At 43.9% G+C, this 26,409-nt stretch overlaps 1 protein-coding gene across 15 annotated transcripts in view; it reads left to right on the top strand.

Annotated features, from left to right (window-relative positions):
• The first annotated feature begins 637 nt into the window (after nucleotides 1-637).
• Nucleotides 638-26,409, top strand: part of PLAG1 (PLAG1 zinc finger) — a 36,748-nt gene continuing 10,976 nt past the window's right edge. For 12 of the 15 annotated variants that reach the window (XR_015049474.1, XR_015049471.1, XR_015049470.1 and 9 more), the window contains exons 1-7: nucleotides 638-858; nucleotides 968-1,028; nucleotides 11,709-11,843; nucleotides 14,982-15,284; nucleotides 22,875-23,036; nucleotides 23,747-23,865; nucleotides 23,974-24,241. Coding sequence is in view for 4 of the 15 variants with exons in the window: in XM_085846995.1 (XP_085703121.1) it covers nucleotides 842-858; nucleotides 968-1,028; nucleotides 11,709-11,843; nucleotides 14,982-15,284; nucleotides 22,875-23,036; nucleotides 23,747-23,865; nucleotides 23,974-24,241 (1,065 nt within the window). In the remaining 11 variants the exon portion in view is untranslated. Of the gene's footprint in view, nucleotides 859-967; nucleotides 1,029-1,185; nucleotides 1,803-11,708; nucleotides 11,844-14,981; nucleotides 15,285-22,874; nucleotides 23,037-23,746; nucleotides 23,866-23,973; nucleotides 24,242-26,409 lie in introns of those variants that run through there. The other 3 variants (XM_085846998.1, XM_085846997.1, XM_085846996.1) reach the window with 3 other exon arrangements.

The following is a 26,409-nucleotide window of genomic DNA, read 5'->3' as shown; positions in this document are numbered from 1 at the left end:
CACGCACACAAAAAACACACAAACGCACACACACGCAAAAACACAAACGCACACACACACATGCACAAACACACACACACAAACACACGCGCACAAACATACACAGACGCACACAAAAAAACACACACACACGCACACACACACGCAAAAACACACACATACATGCACAAACACACACACGCGCGCACAAACATACACGCACACACGCACAAACATACACGCACACATACACACGCACAAACAAACATACACGCACACACAAACAAACATACATGCACACACAAACATACACACACACGCGCGCACAAACATACACGCACACACACGCGCACAAACATACACGCACACACACGCACACACAAACATACACACACACACGCACACACAAACATACACAAACATACACACTCAAACATACACGCACACACAATCATTCACACACAGAGTCACAAACAAACATACACACACAAACATACACGGACAATCATACACACACAAACACACAAACAAACATACACACAAACATACACGCACACACAAACATACACACACACAAACAAACATACACACAAAAAACATACACGCACACACAAACATACACACACACACACACACTCTCTCAATGATGTCCATTCATGACTCCCCCTCCCGCTGGTGACGTCACGCCGTCATGGCGCGTCGTTCGGCGCAGCGACGGCTTCTCTCGGGCTCGGGCCATGGCCGAACAGCCCCATTGGCCGATGGAACCGACTTCGCTCCCTGAAAGGTTACGGAGCGGAACGGGCCGGGTATAGAAGCACGGGAAGCGACGAGTCGGACGCGCTGGGCCAGAAGACGGGCCATGCGGCCGGGCCAGCGGTGAGCGGCCCGTTAACCGTCCGTTTGTTTTTTTTTATCTAATTTTTTTTGCATCGTATTTTCCCCTCGCATCCCGATCCCTTTCGTTCTTCTTCACACTTTACCTCAGAATCCCGGAATGTGGCGTCGCCGAGCCAGAGATCTCGACAATTGGCGATTGCTTATCGATGGTTAGTGCGTGGAGATCGATAAAGCAACGATTGATGGAGCGGGATGTAGATGGTGAATAACACCGCCCAGCGGGTCATCAACCCCACGTGGACGGGTGTGGGGGACCGTGGTGTGCCAGTTGGTACACGCTCGTACGTTGTGTGTGTGTGTGCGTTTCGAGGGAGGTGTAGCTCACCTGTTGATTGCTTTCCTCAGAGAAGGTTTTTAATCTGACTGAGCAGTGTGTTGACGTCAATACGACTATGTCGTCATCTCTTGGCAATACGTCATAATTGCCGTGACGTTAATTTCTCATACAGCCACTAATTTGACGTATTACTGATTAAAAGTATACTTTGCGAACTATTGAAGCAAAAAAAAAAAAAAACTTCTACTACAAGAAAAAGGAATTCGTTCCATCTTTCCCGAAACCATAATATCCCTACTTCCTCGTCGAGTTCACCTTTTTTTACCTGAGAAAGGGACAACATTAAAAATGGATGATCAACGTGACCACCCTGGAGGAAGAAAAAAAAAATCAGGCTGTTCTTCTATTAACTTGTTGGAAATGTTGGAGACATGAACTGCAGAAAAGTCATAATTCTTGTTGAATTATTTCCATCAATGTCGAACCGCCTGAGCACCCTGGCCGCTCATCAATAACATCACATTGAAGAGTCACAACTTTGTGATTCCGAAAAGAGAGCACCAAGGGATGAGGGACGTTTCACAATGCGGACCTGGAGCCGGGGACTAGACCCGCCTCACACATGCAGAGGAACAAGCGATATGAGGTTTGTTTTTGTCTTCCCATGGTCTTCTGTTTTAACCCCATGACCTCAAGTCAAGGTAATCACGAATGGTGACACTTAAATTACGTGTAATGTTTCATTAGGGTAAGGGTGAGGACGACCCTCGCCGTAATGAAAGGGGTGAGGACTTGGGGTCACGGGTTAAAACAGATTTAAATTTTTTTTTTAATATTCACAATTTCATGTTGAGTCATTCATGGTGGAACTTTGCTTTAAGCGGTAAGTGTGGGGACTTGCGACGGCGCGCCGTCGACTTTGCTCTTGTTAATTGATGGTTCAGCTTTCCATTTCTAGTGTATGCTCAGCAATTTTCCAATGCATCGATGGATTGGCACACGAGGCGGGAATAGAAAAAGGAACGAGACCGGCACTCGGTCGAGCGCGTACCTCACCAGGCTGAACAGTTCATTGTTTTGTAGCTCGCTGATAAGCTGGATCTGGATCTGAATCCGGACCTTAAGGCCCTGTCACACCTTGACGATATAGCCAGCGTACGCCTGACGTATGAAAAATTTGGCTAAAACGCTGGCACACGTCGAATACGTTATGGGTAAGTTTTGTATTCGTTAAGAGCACGCTGGCATACGTCGTAGTACACTGGCATACATCGTAGTATGCCGAGTACATCGACAAATTTTCAGCATGTTGAAAATTTCTCGACGTACTCGACGTATGACACACGTTCCGCATACGCTGGCCATAAGTTGTAGGCACGTTACGCGATCGTTGACACACGTCGACACACGTTACTTGTAAGTTACTCATAAGTAGAAACACGTCAAGGTAATGGTTAGCGTCAGTGTTCCAGACTCCCTGTTTTTTTTTATTTATTATTATTATTTTTTTCTTCGGTATGACTGTGATGTTGACTCTTCGATTTCTAGTGCGGTTATAATATAATATAATAATAGGCTGCCGCTCAACGATTTAAATCATAACCGCACTAGAAATCGAAGTGTCAACATCACCGTCATACCGAAGAAAAAAAAAAAACCAGGGAGTCTGGAACACTGACGCTAAACATTACATTGACGTGTTTCGACTTATGAGTAACTTACAAGTAACGTGTGTCGATGTGTGTCAACGATCGCGTAGCGTGCCTTCAACTTATGGCCAGCGTATGCGGAACGTATGTCATACGTCGAGTACGTCGAGAAATTTTCAACATGCTGAAAATTTGTCGACGTATGCCAGCGTACTACTACGTATGCCAGCGTGCTCTTAACGTATACAAAACTTACCCATAACGTATTCGACGTGTGCCAGCTTGGTTCGGAAAATTTTTCATACGTCGGCATACGCTGGCTAAAACGTCAAGGTGTGACAGCGGCATCACACTTCGATGTCTAGTGCGGTTATGATTTGAATCGTGGAGCCGCAGCCTATTAATAGCCTACGCCATGTGATCGTCGGCGATACGCTACCGTGCACTATGCATAAGTTAGACTATCGTTGGGCATAGGTTGTGAACGCCGACAACATGCTAAGCATTCGTTGGTTTAAGTTATCTATATGTGATTGAAACGTTCTGTGTACGTTAGTAATACGTTATGCATCCATCCAACACGTTATTATACGCCCAAAACTTAAAAAACATCAATAGTTCAGTGTACGCCAGCGTTTTACATACATGTTGATACCTTGCCATACGCTGGCTAAAACGTCAAAGTGTGACAGCCCCTTTAACCAAAATCTTTTTGGCCTGTCCTTGTCACCGACCCACTCCTCCACCAAGTTTTGTCCGAATCCGTCTATAACTGTTTAAGATATTGTGCTGTATATGGTTTTTGGCTGATCTCTCAATGTGAAGAATCACTTATATTCTTAGAAAGTTCAATAATTTGTGCATCTGGATCTTCACCAAAATTGAATCTATTTGTCCTCGTCACACACCCAACCTGCCTACCAAGATCCGTCCAAATCCATCCATAACATTTTGAGATGTACGGCTCACAGACAAATACACAGATGGACAGGGGTGAAAACATAACCTCCGTCCACCTTAGGTGATGGACATAACAATGCAATCAATAAAGGAACGGTAGTTTCCTGAATCAAACAATTCCTTAAGGCCTCTTTCATACGACAGGATATGGATTGGATGAGATGGAAATACCCCAGCTGTGCCAGGCAGGGCACATTGAATATAATGTGGAGAAACCTTGACTGCTCGATTGTTCTGCCAGGCATGGTTCAAACGTCTATGAGTCGCAAGTTCAGACCAATCACGTGGCAAGTTGCAGAGGTCTCGGTGAAGGAGGGGGGGAGGGGAGGAGGGGGGGAGGGGAGGAGGTGGGGTGGTGGGGTGGTGGCAAGCACTGAGCAGCAGGGGCGTGTCTGTCATGCCAACCACACATAAACCCACACAGCCTTTCACACCCGAGTCCAAAGTCCCACTCGTTTCGTCCCCAGTTGCCCCCACCTTTATCCCCTCTGGCTGTGCCCGCTCCGTGACATAGCTCCACGTTGACCACCCTGCTGTTATTGGCGTTGAGGCCGTCAATCAATGTGTTGCCCACACTTGAGCTTTGCGCAAGTTCGACAAACATGGTGGGGACGTGCCCTTTTCACAGATCCCGCGGCTTCGCGCCGAAAGTTACACCCGATGGCTTGTTGCTCCCTTTGAAATAACATTAAAGACAGATTACAAAGGTGAGGACATTAAAAAAAAACCTATCAGGAATGGTGGTTTTACACAAACACTTTAGAAAGGGAAGACTGCAGCTTTCTACTCATAAAACAACATATACCTTTTATCACAATTAAATTACCTCATGCTTTTGCTAATACATGCAATATTGGAGATAACTATCCTGTACTATGCAAAGTTACCCCCTTAAAGTTATTCCTACAACAATATCTTAATTCACGCGCACTCAAGGGTTTGTTTAAATATATATATATATATATATATATATATATATATATATATATATATATATATATATATATATCTTAAATATAGTTTGTTCTTATATGTGATATATTGCAAAATTCCTTCATTCAACTGTGGTTTCAACTTCCTTATTTAGTGTTAATTGTCTTTAATGGGAAATATTCATCATACAAGATACAATTCAAACCTATCAGATGCAGTATTAGGATCCTTTAATTCTAAAATATTATCCCATAGTAATTTCAACTAAAATTCATTCTTAAAAATATCAACACTTTCCTGTGTTACAAATACAGATGAGAGCGAAGTCGATTGGTGCATCATCGCATCCCCACGCTTCCCACCTTAAAGCAAAGTTGAACTAGAGGGGGAGCACTCAGGAGAGTGCAAAACCTCCGCCGCCAATACTGCTGGGTCACTCAAGTGAACCTTATATCTTATTCATTAAATATGTCAACAGTGCTGACAGAGTTATAGTTCTTTTCTCCAACATTTTTTTTTGGGGGGGGGGGCGGGTTGGAAATCACTTATAACATGTAGAAATGCAAAAAAAAGAAATCGAAATTTTGTTGAAAAAAAAGTTGCAAAATTTTTTTTCTCTAACAATTTTTTTTTTGGGGGGGGGAGGTTGGAAATCACTTAAAATATGTAGAAATGCCAAAAAAAAAATTTATTTTCTCTAAATTTTTGGGGGGGTTGGAAATCACTTAAAACATGTAGAAATGCAAAAAAAAAATTCTCTCACAATTTGTTTTTGCGGGGGGTTGGAAATCACTTAAAACATGTAGAAATGCAAAAAAAAATAATTTTTCTTTTACAATTTTTTTTTGGGGGGGGACCAAGTCCAAAATTTAATGGCATGATCCTTGGACCATATCTAATCCCCCCCCCCACCAAGTTTCGTCGAAATCCGTCGAGGAGTTTTTCCGTAATACTGTTCACAAACAAACAAACAAACAAACAAATAAACCAATGTCACCCGCAGGGTGACCCGTATCTTGCCAAAAGGTGACCATGTGTGACTTCTTTAAGGTCACACTGAGGTGAACAGAGCTGCTATCCACCAGGAGCGACTCCTTGAGGAATATCTGCCTACGAGAGATTCCGATGAGAATCGTTCTACAGAGTAACCATGAAAAATATGCTTTTGCCTCATACTGTCACCAAATGATGTCATAATGTCTCAAGCTTGACATATCTAGAAAGCACTCATCGAGGTGTTCAATTTGAGGTACTACACGATATGGTTCCTAAAACTTGAAAATTTGACCTTGGGTTCAAATATGTTTGACCTTAGGCGCGAACCATGAAGGTCAAGGCCAATCGCCACCAAAAATTAATCAGCTGAGCACCAGACCATGAACTATATTCCCATGAAGTTTGAAGACGATCCGATCAAAATTACTCAAAAAATAAGGGTTTTGTCGACTCTCCTGATTTGCGACAAAATGACCTTGACCTTTGACCTTGACCTTCAAAATTTTGTGCACTGAAAGGGACCTCTATATGCCTCTGATATGCGAAGTTACAAAAATTTCCAATGATAACTGTGCTCTGCAGAATTTTTTATACATGATTACAGACAAACAAAAAAAATAAAAAATAAAATAAAAAACATACAAGCTGACTAACATATCTTGCAAAAACTTCGTTTTGGCAAGATAACAAACAGAAAGGGGTGAAAACAGTAACCTCCATCCATCTTCGAAGATGGCGGAGGTTAACTCGAAGGGCTCTCTGTTGAGCACATACCTCCTCCACGCAATGCCTGATCCACGAGAACATATCGGACCCAATACTTTTTTAACTTTCATGCTATACAATACTACATCGTTTTTTGGAACAATCTCTCAATGGTTTGATAGTCTTATCAGTCAATCAATGGGGAGAAGAATCACTTAGAAAATTATCAGATCCTGATCCGGATTCGGATCTTCACCAAAATTGAATCAATTCTTTCTTGTCACACACCCAACGTGTCCACCAAGTTTCGTCCGAATCCTTCCACAACTTTTTGAGATGTCCTGTTATATATCATTTTTTGGCCCGATCTCTCAATGGTGAAGAATCACTTTAAATATTCTAGTGGTCGAATCCTGATCTGAATCTTCACCAAAATCCAATCAGTTCATCGTAGTCACACACTGAACCTGTCCACAAAAGTTCGTCCAAATCCGTCCACAACATTTTGAGATATCCTGCACACAGATAGACAGATAGAAATGGTTGAAAACATAACCTCCGCCACCTTCGGTGACAGAGGTAAAGATGCCAAAAAGGTTACACCAGGAATCACCCAATGTCAAATTTTGATTTAATTTTTTTTTTCCCCGTTTGGACCCCTGTGACCCTCAGTTCCCACCCCTTGGGGTATAAAGTGGTTGTGAAATCCAAAAGATGTTGATAGCACATACAAAGTTTTATTTAAAAAGTTTTTAAATGTGCAAGTAATTGCATTTTTTGGTATTTCACATTTTGATCCCCGCCACAGGGTCTCAGGGAGAGGGGGCAGAAATGATACTGCCCTTGCACTTTCATGACATGTGGTGATCATAACGACCAAGTTTGGTGAATGTATGCACAACCGCTTAGGAGGAGTTAGCGTGACAGAAGGAACAGACAGATAGAGCTGATTACAATCTCCCTCTCGTTGTTTTTTACCTGCCATATGTCCATTTTACCTGCCACAAGAGCTCCCCATTGCTGTTGCTGCTGTTGCTGTTGTTGTTTTTGTTGTTGGCGGTCAATTTTTGAAATGTGCACCCATTGGTTGGACAGCTGCCGGACCACACCCACTTGACATCTGTCGCTTGAATCCACCCACCATGGCACCCAGCCAAAATTATATGGTTGCCATCATGGTTTTCTGGTGGGCCTAACACATTTGGCATGGAGGCCTCTGCTGATTATACACTGTCTCGGTTCGTTGCGGCAAATTTCCATTTGCTTTTTTTGGGTCGAGTGTTCATCACGATGAGGGATCCCGAAAAATCTAATCATAAAAATGATTAGTAAGGTTTAATCAAGCCCGTATGTTCCTCACTAAAAAAAAAGAGCATTACGTAATTTTTGAACGTATATTGGGGTTGAACAATCCGTGACCGTGTGACGAATCAGCTCGTTCTGTTGTAACCGTGGCGGAGGCTGACGTGGATGAGAGAGGTGTTGAGTTAATATTTTAATGGTGCATTAAATGCGTGTTTCCCAATCAGCCCGTTACCGCATCTTCAAAGCCAATTTACTTGTGCTGAATGGCGAAGTCCTGTACCTCGAATGACCACGTACAGGTTTCTATGAACAAAAGGTTTATTACCATAGAGATAGAGATAGAGGAATCTTATCTGTCTAATGTTATTCATTCACATGGGAACACGGGACAGACACGGCACAAGGTTAACGAGACAGTCTGGAGAATGTAATCTGAACCGTGGGTAATGATTTGTTTTTTTTTATTCTCAGACCCAGCTTTCACCACATAAATACAGGGACATGAACAATGATGATGGAGTTGAGTGGACATAGGAGGTGAAAAAAATTAATATATATATATATATATATATATATATATATATATATATATATATATATATATATATATATATATATATATATTGTGTCGCAGGTTGTGACCACAGTGCAGTCATTGTTGTTTTCGTACAGCGTGGGGGGAAAAATATCTCGAGTTTGCTTTACTCACATTTTGGTTAGGCTTGGGCGGTTTTCTCTATATGAGAATCGACTTCGATTCTCAGCTGTCGTCTGAATTATGTTACTCATCGATTCCGGTTCTATGCATCGATGATGGAGTTGTGATGAAGCACACTTTCCTTAGAGTTGTCTAGTCTGGGTTTGATTCCCAACCTGAGTATAAACTGTCACATTGCTACTTTGCAGGCAGGATGTTGCACCAGAAATGCCATCCCTCGGATGAACGTTAAGCCGGTTGTTCCCATTTGCCAGCATTCTTTGGTGGATGTTAGAGACCACGGTGTTTTCACGAAGAGTAGGTGAGATATTGCTGGAATAAATTCCTGTCCAAATTACAAATTCCTGCCCAAACCAGCTTCAGTTTGAATGTCAGGCCTCACCGGCCGATTCGTGAAGGTGTTGTGCCAAAAACTTTCCCCTGGCCGACCCTATAAGAAGGTGGGTGGCATTAAAGGAGTAGTAGTATCTAATTTTGTTACCGTCTGTTGACTGAGATTGTTGCGTCTTCCTGTACATTGCATTTGCTCGTATGTCAATAACTCACGTAGGCCAAGGTTGCTCAAATATGAGAAGCCTTGTGAACACAGATTGAAATTTGGCAGGAAATTTGATTTTGCCAAAATTACTCCCCAATCCTCTTTAACGGTTATGTTGAGAGTCGAATGGGAGAGGTAAATGGAAGAGGCAGTAGTATGGCATAGCCAGGTTGAAGATACACAAGGATGGATGAGGTGTGAAGCTGGCTTGTTTTCATCCATTTTTGGAACAACGTCCTCTACCTGTACACACAATGTATTTGAGGGTTTTGAAAACACTAAGTGATGAAGGCATTTGACACATCACAAAATGCGAGTTATGCAAATACTGATGTGTGGGTGCATTCAATGAATCAGGTGTGTTACCTTTAGCACTCCAAGTGAACATATTAATTGTGGTATTGCTGGAAAACCATTAAGTTGAGTGGATGTCAAAAGTCAAAAGAAAGGAGTTTTTTGTTTGTTTGTTGTTATTTCGTTTTTACAAAGGCTAAGCCATGTGCTCAGGCAACTGAGACTTGCTGAGGCTGTGGAATGAGGCCAAGAGGAAAAGCAGCAAATCCAAATGAATGACTTTGCAACCAATTTTTCCAATCGTCTTTTAAAAGACGTGTTGTTTAAGTTGCCTTTTTGTGTTCTCCATGCATGGTCTTGTAGCACCATTATAGGATGTCTACATATTATGTATGCAAGAATGGGGAGGCATGTGAGGTCGAGGAATTGACAATAGAAATGAAAAGGGTGGGGGGAGGGAGAGGGGAATGCTAAATTATTTGATTTAAATAAAAAAAAATTGTATTCATAGTCTCGGCTTGTGGAAGAGCAAGTACAGGTAACCGACCACAAATCTGGGAAACCTTGGGACCGAAGGGTTGCCAGTATTCAGGATAAAAGACCAAGGAATTTCAGGATTTTGGATTGTTTTGAACAAACAAAACAAACATGTACACACTGTGTTCATTTATTGGATTTAATTATTAGCAAATACCATCCGTCGCTTTGCTGATGGGAGCACTGAGATGGGGTGAGATAGATATATATATATATATATATATATATATATATATATATATATATATATATATATATATATATATATATATATAGAGAGAGAGAGAGAGAGAGAGAGAGAGAGAGAGAGAGAGAGAGAGAGAGAGAGAGAGAGAGAGAGAGAGAGAGAGAGAGAGAGAGAGAGAGAGAGAGAGAGAGAGAGAGAGAGAGAGAGAGAGAGAGAGAGAGAGAGAGAGAGAGAGAGAGAGAGAGAGAGAGAGAGAGAGAGAGAGAGAGAGAGAGAGAGAAGAGAAGAAAAGAAAAGAGAGGAGATAGAGGGGGACAGAGAGAGTGGAGATAGAGTGGAAATAGAGGACAGAGAGAGGAGGGAGGGGGAAAGAGAGAGGAGAGAGGGGGAAAGAGAGAGGGGGAGAGAGGGGGAAAGAGAGAGGAGAGACGGAGAAAGAGAGAGGACAGGGGGGAGATAGGAGAGGACAGGGGGGGGAGATAGGAGAGGGTGGGGGGAGAGGAGATAGGGGGAAAGAGAGAGGAAGGAGGGGAGATGGAGAGGAGGGAGGGGGAGATGGAGAGGAGGGAGGGGGAGACGGAGAGGAGAGGGGGAGAGGAGGGAGGGGAGAGAGGAGGGAGGGGAGAGAGAGAGAGAGGAGAGAAGAAGAAAGAGAGAGGGATTTTCACTAAAATCAAATTGATTCTTCCTTGACACACACCCGTGTCCACCAAGTTTCATCCGAATCTGTCCACAACTTTTTGAGATATCATGCTGTATATTGTTTTTGGCCCGATCTCTCAATGGTGAACAATCACTTTAAACATTCCAGTAGTCGGATCTGGATTCGGATCTTCACCAAAAACGAATCAGTATGTCCTTGTTACACACCGAACCTGTCCACAAAACTTTTTGAGATATCCTGTACACAGACAAACAGACAGAAAGAGGTGAAAACATAACCTCCTTCACCTTCGTTGGCAGAGGTAATAACACGATTAATTACTTCACGCTTACTCGAGCCATTCATTCAGGAAATCCATCCATCCATCGGGACCCTACTCTGTTTAGAGCGTTGGTACTGCCAAAGCAGTCTCCTGGGCTATTGGACACAATCCTGGACGGGTCGCCACTCCGACACAGGATACCAGCAAGCTGGCACTCATTTGCCGACCTCAGAAGGATGACAGGCAGAGTCAACCCCATCTGGTATTAATTCAACAGGAAAAGGGGATTTGAACTCAGGATCCTCGGGTCCCAAGCCCATCACCCTCACCATTAATCCAATGCCAGGCATATTTTGGAAATAACTGTTCTATACTGAACATTATTAACCCTCTTAGTTCTCGGAGCCATTTCAACAATGCTATTGTATTGAACCACGAATATTTACTAAAAAGGGGGCATTGCTTTGCGTGCCTTTTCTTTTCGAAATGTACCACGGTATCTTTAACGTCAAAAGGGAATGTTTGTGGGATGGAATAGCTAGCCCCCCCCCCACCTTTGTATGCACACTTAAATGGTTCTGAGGCATAAATGCGGCCGCTTTTTGGATTTTACACATTTATCATAGAAGTTGCAGAGTCAAAATATCATTTAATTCCTGCAATATGATGGTATACACTTGATGGAGAACAGTATATTCCTGTGCTGCTCTTGATCGATAACATACTTAATCAAACAGTTATTCTTTTTATTGAAGGTGCTGGTAGGTCTTGTTTGTCTCTGCTCAGTCTCTGCAATGCTTCCAGGTGCAGCAGTCTTGCTGGGCTATCTGCTGTGCCAAAAGAGCACACCGCATGGACGCCTCGTCTGCGCCGACAAAGCACGAACCCCCAAACTCCCCTTACTCCACTGAGAAAAACCCACCCCAAGTCTTCCCCACCGTGAGTAATACACTGGAAGTACGATACTCTGTGCTAATTTATACCTGATCAGGGAATTTTCACGGCATCAAACATGTGCCATCAAGTTGTACTGTTGCAGTCATGACCAAGGTCTGTGACTATATTGATGCAACAACAGCTCATACAGTGTTAATATGTGTTCTGTTATTGGGAGCTTCAATGGAGGAGGAGGCCATTCAGAGGCAGGATTATTAGTAATTATTAGTAGGCAGGATTATTGGTAAGTAATTGCACATTATTTTATGTCTGAATTTTTTGAGTATGTATGGTGCATGCATGAGATTGTAGGGAGTGGGGGAAGGGGGGGTAGAGTAAAATACAGTGTATACTCATAAAATGAGCTCCTGAGCTTTACACCAGCCCACTGAGAAAAATATAGATACACCATTTCGTACGGGAACATGCATTACATGGCCAAAATTATGCGGACACCCCTTCTAATTAGTGGATTCGGCTATTTCAGCCACACCCATTGCTGACAGGTGTATAAAATCAACCACAGCCATGCAATCTCCATAGATAAACATTGGCAGTAGAATGGGCCACACTGAACTGAAGAGCTCAGTGACTTTCAACGTGGCTCCGTCATAGGATGCCACCTTTCCACCAAGTCAGTTCATCAAATTTCTGCCCTGCTCGAGCTGCCCCGGTGAACCCTAAGTGCTGTTATTGTGAAGTGGAAATGTCAAGGAGCAACAACAGCTCAGCCACAAAGTGGTAGGCCACGCAATCTCACAGAACGGGATCGCCGGGTGCTGAAGCGCGTCGTGTGGAAAAATCGTCCGTCATCGGTTGCAACTCACTACCGAGTTCCAGACTGACTCTGGAAGCAAGGTCAGTCCAAACACTGTTTGTCGAGAGCTTCATGAAATGGGTTTCCAGAGTTGAGCAGCCGCACACAAGCCCTAGATCACCATGCGCAATGCCAAGCGTCAGCTGGAGTGGTGTAAAGCTCACCGCCATTGGACTCTGGATCAGTAGAAACGTGTTCTCTGGCGTGATGAATCACGCTTCACCATCTGGCAGTGCGACGGATGAATGTGGGTTTGGTGGATGCCAGGAGAACACTACCTGCCCAAATTCATAGTGTCAACTGTAAAGTTTAGTGGAGGAGGAATAATTGTCTGGGCCTGTTTTTCATTGCTTGGGCTAGGCCCCTTAGTTCCAGTGATGGGAAATCTTAACGCGACAGCATACAATGACATTTGAGACGATTCTTTGCTTCCAACTTTGTGGCAACAGTTTGGGGAAGGCCTTTCCTGTTTCAGCATGACAATGCCCCCATGCACAAAGTGAGGTCCACACAGAAATGGTTTGTTGAGATCGGTGTGGAAGAAGTTGACTGGCCTGCACAGAGCCCTCACTTCAACCCCATCAAACACCTTTGGGATGGATTTGAACGCTGACTGCGAGCCAGACCTAATCGACCAACATCAGTGCCCAAACTCAATTATGCTCTTGTGGCTAAATGGAAGCAAATGTTCCAACATCTAGTGGAAAGCCTTCCCAGAAGAGTGGAGGCTGTCATAGCAGCAAAGGGAGGGACCAACTCCATATTAATGCTCATGATTTTTGAAATGGCATGTTGGACAAGCAGGTGTCCACATACTTTTGGTCATGTCATGCATATCATGTTGATTCGAATAATGATAATTCAAAATTAATCCATCACATCATTGATGCTTTCTGACATCAGGTCGCATTGTACACAATACTAGCGCTCCTTCATATGCAACATAAAGGCTCATTTATCCAAATATTTACTCATCCCACGTCACTACCAGCCAAAGGCCTTTGGAGCATCCAGAGGCCGAACTGCAAATATAGCATAAAAATATATAGCATAAAAGAGTCAATCAGCATCCACCAATTCCATTTCTCTTTGTCATGCACTCGTTTGCAGAAATGCCAGATATGTGCTTTCCACAATTTTGAATGGCTCTAATTGTTATGTTTTACTCTAATTTGGAGGACTCTGGCCTGTTATTAAGTTGTAGAAAGTGTGATGGATTCTGTGGCGGGGGAGAGTCATCACTGTCAATGAAAAAAGATTGTTACCTCTGCCATCGAAGATGGATGCAGGTTATGTTTTCACCACTGTCTGTTTCTTTATTTGTTTGTCTGTGAGCAGGATGTCTCAAAAAGTTGTGCTCGGATTTAGACAAAATTTTGTCAACAAGGACGGATTGATTTGATTTTGATGAAGATCCAAATCCGGATATGAGAATTTTGTTTTTTTAATTCCAAACTGATTCTTCACCATTGAGCAATGGGGCCAAAAACGATATATAGCATGATTTTACAACAAAAAAAAATTTGTGGACGAGTTGTGAAAAAACTAGGTGGGTGAGTTGGTTCCATCCATCCATCCATCCATTGGACCATACTCTGTGCAGATCGTTGGTGCTGCCTAAGCAGTCTCCTTGGCTATTGGGCACAATCCTGGACGGATCGCCACTCTGGCACAGGATATCAGCAAACTGGCACTCATTTTGCTGACCTTGGAAGGATGACGGGCAGAGTCAACCCCACCTGGTATTAATTCAACAGCCGAGTGGGATGTAAACTCAGAATCCTAGGATCCCAAGCCCACCACATGAGTTGGTTAGGTGATAAGAACAAGCCGATTCAAATTTGGTTGCAGTCCGGATCCAGATCCGGCCCATCAGTGGGATACAAATCACAAACTGTTCAGCCTGGCACAGAGGTATGCGCTCTACCAAGTGCCATTCCAGCTCAATAAGCAAATGCTCAAGTGAAAATTTTAATAGAAAGTGAACAGTATGGGATTTTATACTTTACATTTTATAGTGTATGCAAAGGAGAGGATCAGGGTCGTAAATTGAGAAAAGGAAATGAAGGAAAGGGCATTTGAGAGAAAATGGGGGATTTTGAAAAAGATAATGTGTGGGATCTTTCCATGTAGACAACTGCATTTTACACTTTTGAGAGTTACTGAATATTTGTGGAGACATTTATCAAATCTTTGTGAGAATAATTATAATTGCTTGCTGGATGTTTGAAGTGGACTGTCAACATCCAGTCTCAATTGGCCACATTTGAGAAGGAAAAAAAATGCCCACAAAAGTTTGCACTTCTCTGTTTCTTCACATTCAGCCTGGCACACCTGACCCATGGAAGTGCTCTCGATGTGGAAATGTTTTCAGCACCTTCTCCTTGCTTGAAGACCACCGCTGCGGTGCCACACAGGACCCGCTGGCCCCTCAGTTTCAGGTGCGCCGGCAGCCAGCTTGTCATAAGGCGAGCCCAACCAAGGCCACTCCGGAGCAGTTGGCCGAAGCAGTGGTGGGCCTCACGGTGGCTGTGAATCCGGAAGAGTCGTGGCCAGGATTTGGTGGCATTTCGGAAGTTGTTTCTTTGTGCTCAGAACTGCAAGAAGCTGGAGCATTCAGCTTAAAAGTAAGTATTGACCGTTGTGTATTGGAACTCCATCTTACTTTGTGATTATTTTTTATCTTCAAAATCGTGATGTTCTGTGAATGATGCTTGGAGGTTGACAAGTCCTCAAGAGGAGATCGGTAATATTCAGGGAGAGATTAGGTCATGTTCTTAAAGAGTAGGCTTTACCAGACATGGCCTACATGAATATACCCCAGCACTGTTCCACCTAATTCCAGGTTATTATTAAAGCCTACTATTAAAGCCCCAGCACCACAGAGCCTTTTCTCCTCCTCATTCGGCCCCCTCCCCTAGCTATTCTGCAATCCCCCACACTCTTTCAACAACCCTCCTTATCTCCCCCCCTTGTCCCTTGTCCTACCCCCCACTCACCCCCCACCCCCTGCACCCAAAGCCTCCTCCCCTACCTCTTCATTAAAAGTGTGGACCTCAAATATCCGGGGCCTTCGCTCAAACCTTTCAGATCTTTCCATACATGCTGCCACTGAGAAATCAGACATAATCTGCCTAACAGAAACTTTCATCCCCCAAGACGTGTCTGACTCCTAAGTATCTCTCCCCGGTTACTCCCTCCTCCGGTATGACAGGCCCGAGCCTCGTCCTGGTGGAGGTGTTGCTCTTTTCATCAAAGACTCTATTCCTCACTCTCCATGCACTGCTCTCACTCCCCCACACCCCCAGGAATACCTCTGGCTTCGGCTTCCCCTCCACTCCCACCTCATGTTTATATGTGTACTGTACCGTCCACCTAACAGTGATGACTCCATCGACACCTCACTATCTGAAAACATGGACCATCTTCTATCTTCTCATCCAAACTCTCTCTTCCTCTTATGTGGTGACTTCAATTGTCATCAAGCCAGTTGGCTAGGTGTGGGTACCTCTCTCACCTGTCATGGCACCTCAGCAAAAGCTTTCTGCAACTCATTAGGACTGACTCAATCAGTCAACTTCCCGACCCTGATCTCAACCAATGGTACTCCATCTCTTCTGGATCTGATTTTGACAAATTTCCCTGACAATACCTGCTGCTCTTCCTTCGCTCCAATCGGTTCTTCTGACCACGTCCTTGTCAAAGTGGACATCTCTCTGGCTGTTATCAGAGAACCACCTCACCGCCGTCGAGTCTGGAATTTCACTCAAGCCGACTGGCAGGGTCTCCAAGCAGCCCTCAAACTTACAGACTGGTCTCCTATCGCTACTTTCTCCAACATCAACTCTTTCTGGGAATTCTTTCAAAGAAACTTGCTCTCCCTCATGCACAGATTTATCCCCTCTCGTGTTCGGTTGTCCTACCCTTCCTTCCGCCCTTGGTTCACTGAAGCTTGTGGCGAGGCAGTTGTCCTGAAACAACTTGCCTTTGCCTCATGGAAAGCAAACCCAACTGAGGGCAATCTCAGTTCCTTCCACAAAGCTCGGAACAAGTGTGTATCTACCCTCAGAAGAGCCAGAAAACAACATCTTTCTCATCTCAAGTCTGAAGTCTCAAACCTCTCTCCCTCCTCAAAATCCTGGTGGCGTCTAATCAAATCTGTTTCTGGTGTTTGTTCCCCCTCCATCCCCTCCCTTACCTCAAATGGCCGCACTGCTGATACCGCACGTGATAAATCTGAATGCCTAAACTCGGTGTTTGCAGCTAAATCTTGTGTCTTAAACCCATCACTTTGTCTACCCACCTTACCCAGTTGCACCCAACTGTCCCTGGACTCTGTGTCCTTTTCTCCTGACAAGGTGGAGAGCCTGCTGTCAAACTTCGACTCAGATTCTGCAACCGGTCCAGACAGCATCAGCCCACATGTCCTCAAAGCCTGCTCTTCTGCTCTTGCTCACCCTCTCTCTGTTCTATTCACCCTCTCATTTGCCCAAGGCCATCTGCCATCTGCTTGGAAATCTGCTAACATCACTGCCCTGCATAAAAAGGTGCAAAAACAGATCCCTGTAACTACAGACCAATCAGCCTTCTCCCAATCATCAGCAAGGTTATGGAATCCATCATCGCTTCAGACATCAAATCCTTCCTCTTCTCCAATGGCTTGATTTCCGGTCATCAATTTTGTTTCAGACCAGGTTACTCTACCCTGGATATGCTGCTTCTGCTCTCCCATCAATGGATGGAGGTCCTCAATACCAGACAGGAAATCCGAGCCGTATCCCTGGACATATCACGTGCTTTTGACATGGTCTGGCACCCTGCCCTGCTCACCAAACTCTCTTCCTATGGTATCCAAGGACATCTCCACTCATGGCTCGCAGACTTCTTCTTCTGTCACAGTCAACGTGTGGCCCTAAATAGAATTATTTCATCCCCCCTTCCTGTCCAGGCTGGAGTTCCTCAAGGTAGCGTTCTGGGTCCTGTTCTTTTTCTGATTTTCATCAATGATCTCTCCGACTCTGGAAAATCCTCGATATCTCTATTCTGATGACTCCACCCTCTGCCGTACCATCTGTCATCCCTCAGACCGGCAAGCAGCAGCAGCTTCGCTCACTGCAGATCTGGATAAAATCACAAACTGGTCCAACACGTGGAACATGTCTTTCAATCCAGACAAATCTCACACTCTCACTGTGTCTCTTCGAAAGGACCGTTTAGAAAACCCCCCATCCACTTTCTCAACAATCCTCTGGAAGAAGTCTTTTCTTTCAAGCTTCTGGGTCTCACTATCTGCCATGACCTTTCCTGGGAAAGTCACATTTCCAACCTCGCCTCAAAAGCCAGTCGCCGACTGGGAATCCTCCCTCGTGCAAAGTCCTTCCTCGGCCCTCTTGAGTTCCTGACCACTTACAAAGCTTTTGTCCGTAGCCTGATGGAGTACTGCTCTCCCCTCTGGGCTGGTGCTCCTGCCTCCCAACTTTCTCGGCTTCACGTTGTCGAACCCAGGGCATTTAGGATCATCGGCATTTCCCGCAATGAAGCTGAGTCTTTGGGCCTCTCACTCAATCACCGCAGGTTGGTCGGTGGTCTTTCTGTCTTCTACCGACTCCTCTCCAGCCTTGCCCCCCTGCTCTCTCTGTGATTTTTCCCCACCACATTTGCACAGGGCGCTCAAGGTCCGCCAACAACCCCCTTCTGGTAAAACTACAAAAATCACGAATCACTGCTCATCTTCACTCTTTCATTCCTCTTTTTTTCCCGCCTTTGGAATAAACTCACTCACTCTATTCTTTCCCATTCTTCCCTCCAGGCTTTCAAAACAGCTGTTCACCACCACCTCTTATCATCCCCCATCCAAATCCTCGATCTTTTCTACCCCCGATAATCCACCCAAGCCCACTTCCTTCAATTCCCCTGCTTTCCTTCCTGAAAGTCCCTGTAATGTCCATCTTCTCTTACCCATGTTCCCCATCCCATCCCCATCCCTCTCCCTTCCACAGATCTCCTAATGTGTCTGTTCCCCACTGTTTTGTCCCTCCCATTCCCACCCCTCTTGTCTCATGCCCCCTTGCTGTACGTTGTGTATTAGCTCTCATACGAGCCTCGACAAGGTATACAAAAAAAAAAAACACGTGGAACATGTCTTCCAATCCAGACAAATCTCACCCTCTCACTTTGTCCCTCTGAAAGGACCGTTTTTAACCCCCCCCCCCCATCCACTTTCTCAACATCCTCTGGAAGAAGTCCTTTCTTTCAAGCTTATGGATCTCACTATCTGCCATGACCTTTCCTGGGAAAGCCACATTTTCAACCTGGCCTCCAAAGCCAGTTGCCGACTGGGAATCCTCCATCATGCAAAGTCCTTCATCGGCCCACCTAAGCTCCTGACCACTTTCAAAGCTTTCGTCCACAGCCTGGTGGAGTACTGCTCTCCCCTCTGGGCTAGTGCTCCTGCCTCCCACCTTTCTCGGCTTCACGCTGTGGAAACCAAGGCATTTTGGATCATTGATATCTCCCGTGATGAGGCTGAGTCTTTGGGCCTCTCACTCTCTCACCGCAGGCAGGTCGGTGGTTTTTCTGTCTTCTTATCGTTCACCACCACCTCTTATCATTCCCCATCCAAATCCTCGATCTTTTATACCGCCCGTCAATCCACCCCAAACCCACCTCCTTCTAATTCCCTGCTTTCCTTCCTGAAGTTCCCTGTAATGTCCATCTTATATACCCCATATTCCCCACCCCATCCCTCTCCCTTCCACAGATCTCCTTATGTCTCTGTTCCCCAATGTTTTGTCCTTTACCACTCCCACCCCTCTTGTCTCATGCCCCCCCCCCTCTTGTCTCATGCCCCCCTTGCTGTGTGTTGTGTTTAGCTCTCATACGAGCCTCGTCAAGGTATACAAAAAAAAGCCTATGGGTTATCCATCTTATACTACAACTCATAAAAACATGTTTTAAGATGCAAAAGGATGTGGGGATGTTGCCCCAAAAAGTATGTAAACAAGGTAGGGATGGTCATGAGAAATGAGCATGTCAAACCATCCTTACACATTTCTTTGAATAATGGTTGTACCGAGAAAAGACAAAGTAGAGTTGTCGTGCCTTCAGAAAGTATTCACACCCCTTGACTTTTTCACATTTTGTTGTGTTTCAGCCTGAATTTAAAATGGATGAGATTTTAAAAAAATTGTCACTGCTCTACACATTATCGAATAAATATGATTCATCACATGTCTGTCTGTCTGTCTGTCTGTCTGTCTGTCTGTTTGTTCGTGTTTTTTGCAAGGACCGCTGGACCAACACCCACCAAATTTGGTACACAGCCCAAGTCTGATCCAGGGCCATTTATGTTTTTGCCACCTCCATCCCTATCCCATTTGGAATCCCGTGTGGGCACAGGTAACTTGCTAGTTTGATTAAATAAACCATCCAACTTAAACTGTTCAGCTCAGTGAAACATAACCACTTTAGATAATGACAAGTCTGAAGACGACGATGGTTCACAAGCGGTATTTGACGATGTAGATTGTTTCAGAAGTCAAGGATGAGACAATGTGATAATGTTTGACCAAGTCATAAAAATGATCAACATGATGTGGTACGAGTGACAGGTTATTAGCTGCAAAATGTCGAAAACGCGGTTTCGTTCAACAACTTTCAAAATTTGACCTTTGCATAACCTTTAAAGGTCACAAAACAATGTTGTGGACATTAAAATAAGGAAACAGGATACGTGCTATAGCTTAATGGAGTTAGTTCGTCGAAGAAGGTTGAAAACCCGGTTCGATTCCCACAACTTTGAAAATTTGACCTTTGTGACCTTTAAAGGTCAAAGGTCAAGGATTATGACCTTTGGTGCAAAACTTCCTCTGGAACATTCCAGGAAGAATATAACGTCATATAGGCTATATGGCATTTCGCACTCATCGGATAATTATCCATGCTTTGATGAAATCAGCGTAAAAACAAACTTTAAGGGGGCGCCACGGGCAAGGTGTTCAAGATAGAGCAAAATGGTTTCAAGACTTTAGGTGGGGAATGATCTCAAGATTATGCATAAAAAATATTGTCATCCTAGCTCTCAAAGTTTGGGCGGTCGTATGATTTTTACGTCAAAATTCGAAATTTTCTAAGTTCGTGACCTTGTGACCTTGACCTTGGGACGAAAATGAAAAATCGAGCTCCGTGGGGCTAGGCAGGTGCCATTGGGCTAACCAAATACCGAAACCACTGCCAGATTCAACAAACCCCTCGGAGAAGATGGATTTTTATGTCAAAATCGCAATTTTCTAAGTTTGTGACCTTGTGACCTTGACCTTGGGACGAAAATGAAAAATCGAGCTCTGTGGGGCTATGCAGGCGCCATTGGGCTAACCAAACACCGAAACCCCTGCCAGATGCGACAAACCCCCTCGGAGAAGATGCAAATTTAAATCGGCTACCCCCTAAAAACACAATTCGCAATTTTCTAAGTCCGTGACCTTGTGGCCTTGACCTTGGGATGAAAATGAAAAATCGAGCTCTGTGGGGCTATGCAGGTGCCATTGGGCTAACCAAACACCGAAACCCCTGCCAGATTCGACATACCCCTTGGAGAAGAAATTTTTTTATGTCAAAATTCGCAATTTTCTAAGTTTGTGACCTTGTGACCTTGACCTTGGGATGAAAATGAAAAATCGAGCTCCGTGGGGCTATGCAGGTGCCATTGGGCTAACCAAATACCAAAACCCCTGTCAGATTCGACAAACCCCCTGGGAGAAGATGCAAATTGGAATCGGCTACCCCATAAAAACACAATTCGCAATTTTCTAAGTTCGTGACCTTGTCGCCTTGACCTTGGGACGAAAATGAAAAATCGCGCTCCGTGGGGCTATGCAGGTGCTATTGGGCTAACCAAATACCAAAACCCCTGTCAGATTTGACAAACCCCCTAGGAGAAGATGCAAATTGAAATCAGCTACCCCCTAAAAACACGTTTTTTGGGCGTGGCTCCACCCATAATGGGTGCACCACGCCCATTTTCAGGAAAACACAACTAGATCATGATATAAACCTCCCACAAAAGTTTTGTCAGGATCGGATCAAAACTCACAGAGCTATGCTCAGGACAGACAGACAGACAGACAGACAGACAGACAAACAACAATAACGAATATAGTGGTCACTTATTTTTTTTCTTGAAAATATTTTTTCGTGAACCAAAAAGATGTTTGAAAAGCTGAATCTAAAAACAGGCAAAAAACAAGCAAAGGAATAAACAATATATGAATGACATCATGGGATGAAAAACCAGCAGTGAGCAGTGAAATGGCGTTACTGATGGAGAAATTCCTAAGTTTCATCAGGAGGATAGGACAGTTCTCCGTCGGCTGAAAGCCAGAGGCCAATATATGTCTGGGTCGGGCCTGGGGAGTGAGTCATGGATTAGTTGGATCATGGGGTGTGGCACTGTCGGTATCTATGCAGGAGGACAAACGTCCAAGTCTTCAAGTCATTGGTGCTTCCAGTCTTGCTCTATGTATGTGAGACTTGGACTCTGACCAAGGATCTGAGACTTAATTCCTTCGGTACCAGGTCTTTTCAGAGAATCCTTGGCTCTCGCTGGTTGGACTTTGTGTCCAACGAGCGGTTGCTGAGAAAGGCTCAGATGATATTTGTTACCTGCATAGTCCAGGAGTGTCAGCAGCGGCTGTATGGACATGTGGCTCGTTTTCCTCATGTTGATCCTGCTCACCAGATTCTCTCAGCGAGGGAGCCTTGTGATTGGAGGAGGCCATCGGTCTGACTACATGCCTCGTGGGTGCAGGAGGTTGATCGGCATCCCAAAGAGATGGGGATGGGCCAGGCATCTGCCTGGGGGATGGCCAGACAGAGGCCCATGGTGTACCTGTGGAAAGTGGACGCAGCAATGTGCTGCTCTGGAGCATGCTCCTTCACCTTACCTGATAGGACAGTTAGTTGATGAGATGCCAAAATTGTGACAACTTCCCATCAGCTGTGACAGTCCACTTCTGAGAACCAAGAGAATTATTATTCATGGTGGCTCTGACCCTGGGTCTAAAGGCGAAGCTGGAAATAATTTGAACTAATCCGTTACCCAAAAGGCTGGAGAAGACAGACTTCTTTGTGCCGCTTCTTTGTTATGCAGTTGCAGTAAGGCTATCACACGAGACATGTTTAGTCTATTTTGGATTGACGTGTTTTTTTGTGTTCTACAGGTAGAGGAGGCCAGTCCCCCAACCCCAGGACCACCTCCCCTCTTGTTAAAACATGATAATGCAGGGGGAGATGCAGGTCATCAGGGCAGTGTGCAGAATGCTGCTGTGGTGGCCCTTGGCTCTCGACCACGCAAGGCCTTCCCATGTACTGCATGTGCCAAGGTGCAGTGTTTTTCTTCTCCCTCCTTTTCCTCACCAGGTGTCCCATATATTTCCCTCTCCTGTGCTTACTCCTCCAAACCTTCATTTATTTTCTCCACTCTTCTCACAATCATCTACCCAACATATTCTCCCTTATTCTTCTCTATTCTCTTGCTTTTCTGAATTTTTTGTTATTTGCACTGCCCCCCCCTCCTTTCCACTCCACCCATCTCTCCAGCACTACCACCTTACCCCGTACACTACATTATATGTAATGTTGGACCATTATCGCAAAATTCCCCCCCAAAAAAAATACTCGCTGGGCAAGTTTAACAACTGTTGTCAAGTTTAACAAATCCTTCACTTCCTGGGGAAGATTAAAATTCCTGCTCAATGAGACACCAATAATTTTGAGTCTCCAGATGAAGATAAGATGAGCTTCCTTCTGACATCAGAATGGGCCATAAGATGGCAGAATGGTAACACATACACACACATGTTCTAGTTTTGGTATGATGTAGCAAAGTTCCTCGACATGGAGTCATTGTCATGGTACTCCCAGACACGGAACTAACCCATTGGCTGTAACCGTTACTTGAACAAAGGAATGTATCATGAGATAGTTGGTGAAATTTTCAGTTAAGTAATTGGGATTACCAGGTTCCATTAAATTGACAGGTGCATTTTGGACAAATGCCAAAGAGCACTCTATCGGGTGGCATTGTGTGCAGGTCTTCGTGAGTGTTGAAAAGCTGCGAGTGCACTCATATGCACACACAGGTGAGCGACCATTTGCCTGTACGTCACCTGGTTGCTCCAAGGCCTTTGTCTCAAAGTACAAGCTGTTGAGGTGAGATAGATTTCGGCATTGACTGTTATTTTTGTGAGCATGTGGTTCATGATGCATCATGTCCTTTTTCCTTACAAAAAATATTGATCTTTACCTGCTGGCACACAGGCATGCAGCCACGCACTCGCCTGATAAGACTCATGCCTGCCCTTGCTGTGGCAAGACCTTCCACCGCAAAGACCACCTCAAGAACCACCAGCAGACACATGATCCCCACAAGCTGGCATATCGCTGTGACTCTTGTGGCAAAAAATACCACACCAAGCTCGGCTTCCGCCGGCACTTGGCGCTGCATGCCGCTGCCTCGGGTGACCTTACGTGTCGAGTGTGCGGTCGCTCCCTCGAGTGCACGGCGGCATTACTACAGCACCTCAAGGTGAGTGTCTATATCATGCAAGATATGCCTCATTTCTCTTGAACAGACCGGAAACTCATCTGAGCCTGATCCAGTATCCGTGATCGCACTCGCAAGTCGAGAACTTGAGGCAAATGAGGAAGATGTTATTTTAACATCGTCTAATCTCGTGTTTGATTCCTGTGCAGTCATACTAAATAGCATCCATTTCTCATTAATAATTAATACTAGTAAATACCACCTGCTGCTTTGCTGACAGGAATACTAGGATTGGGGGAATGGGGAAGGGGGTGGGGAAGAGAAAGGAGGAAAGAGTAAGAGAGAGAGGGTGGGAGAGGGGAGCTAGGAAAGGGCGGGAGTGAGGAACCGGAGGGAGGAAGGGAAGGAGAGCGACGCCTCACCACACGTCGCGATACACTCCTGGAGAGAGGGGGTGCGAGGAAGGAGGTTGTGTGTGTGTGTGTGTGTGTGTGTGTGTGTGTGTGTGTGTGTGTGTGTGTGTGTGTGTGTGTGTGTGTGTGTGTGTGTGTGTGTGTGTGTGTGTGTGTGTGTGTGTGTGAGATATATATATATATATATATATATATATATATATATATATATATCAAAGAAAATGGTATGTTATGCCTTATGACCAAACACACACACACACGCACACACATCGATATTCAGGCACTTCCCTATTTATGTTATCGACGGGTTCCTGGAAAAAACATTATTTAAATCAAAATAATGCATATCGTCACCCTCATAACAAAAGTGCCTGTCATTTTTTTCCTGTTTTTGAGATTTTCTGCCTAAGTCATCTATAGCCATGACGTAATCACAATAACGAGTCACAAGATTTGTGTTTCATTTAGCTTCCATACCATTAACGACTCTGTGCACAAGAAATAGTGAATAAATATTCGTTGATGAAGAATTGCAGTTTTTTGTTTTTCTCAAAACTGGAAAAAATGACTTGGGCACTTTTGTTATGAGGGTAACGATATTGAACTTCAAAATCCCCATTGACTTAAAATGTATAAAAGAGAGCTGTATAAAATTCTTGACAGAAAATAAAAGAAAAAAGAAAAGAGATGTATAAAATTCTTGACAGAAAATAATAAAAGAGATGTATAAAATGTATAAAATTCTTGACAGAAAAAAAAATTGAGTGCAAATTTTTCAGAGTAAATTAATTATAATATTATTACAATACAGTAATACCTTGACATACGAGTTTAATTCGTTCTGTGACCGAGCTCGTAACTCGGTTTGCACTTATATCAAAACAATTTTCCCAATTTAAATTAATTAAAATACCATTAATCAGTTCCAGCCCCCCAAAAAACACCCTAATTTCTTTGTTACGTAGTTTTAAAAATGAGAAATATATTTATAAATAATAAATAATTAATACAAAACACAATACAAAGATAATAAAATCGAATATAAATAAATAAACTTGTTTTATAAAGTGTATTTACCTTGGAGATGAGACGACTTCGGCTTACGGAAGATTCTGGTGGAGGTGGTGTAGGTGGTGGTGGAGGAGATAGGCGGAGGAGATTTGAAGGTCTCATCACACTTTATCGCTAAACGTAATTGATACAATTTTTTTAATCTTTTTTTGAATTCACTTTATCGCTAAACTTAATTGCTACAATTTTTTTTCTTTTTTTTTTTTATTCTTTTATTTTTTATTTTTTATATTTTTTTTATTTTATTTTATATTATAGGACTCATGGTTGAGTTACAACAAAGAAATTTGGCAAAATAACTGCACCAATGAAAAAAACAAGAGCTAAACACAACGCAGATTACTACGGTACGACCCTACTCAACGAGATAACCAAGAGAACTGAACGAGTGAGTGGCAGGAGATGCATGAAAAGGCGGGAGATGCGGGTGTTCTCTTGCTTGGCTGCGCGCGTCTCAAAGCTCGCTCAACTTGTAACTCGGATCTAGACTCGTAACACAAAGCAAAAAAATCGTCCGAGCAACGGCTCGTAACTCGGAATACTCGTAAGTTAGTGCATTCGTATGTCAAGGTATTTCTGTATTTTCCAATTCTCTCTTGAACTCATAGTTCACTTGTCTCATTGCTTTACTCATTCTAATCCTCCTGTTATCTTAATCATTCTTTTAATTCAATCTTTAATTAAATTTATTTTTGCCTTCCCAACAACAACGGAGAACGCAGCTGC

The sequence above is a fragment of the Eptatretus burgeri genome, chromosome 11, assembly GCF_056783735.1.
Source record: "Eptatretus burgeri isolate ZD-2024b chromosome 11, Ebu_testis_v1, whole genome shotgun sequence".
Taxonomy (NCBI): Eukaryota; Metazoa; Chordata; class Myxini; order Myxiniformes; family Myxinidae; genus Eptatretus; species Eptatretus burgeri.
The sequence above is the reverse complement of the archived record's forward strand: the minus strand, read 5'-3'. Positions and strand labels throughout refer to the sequence as shown.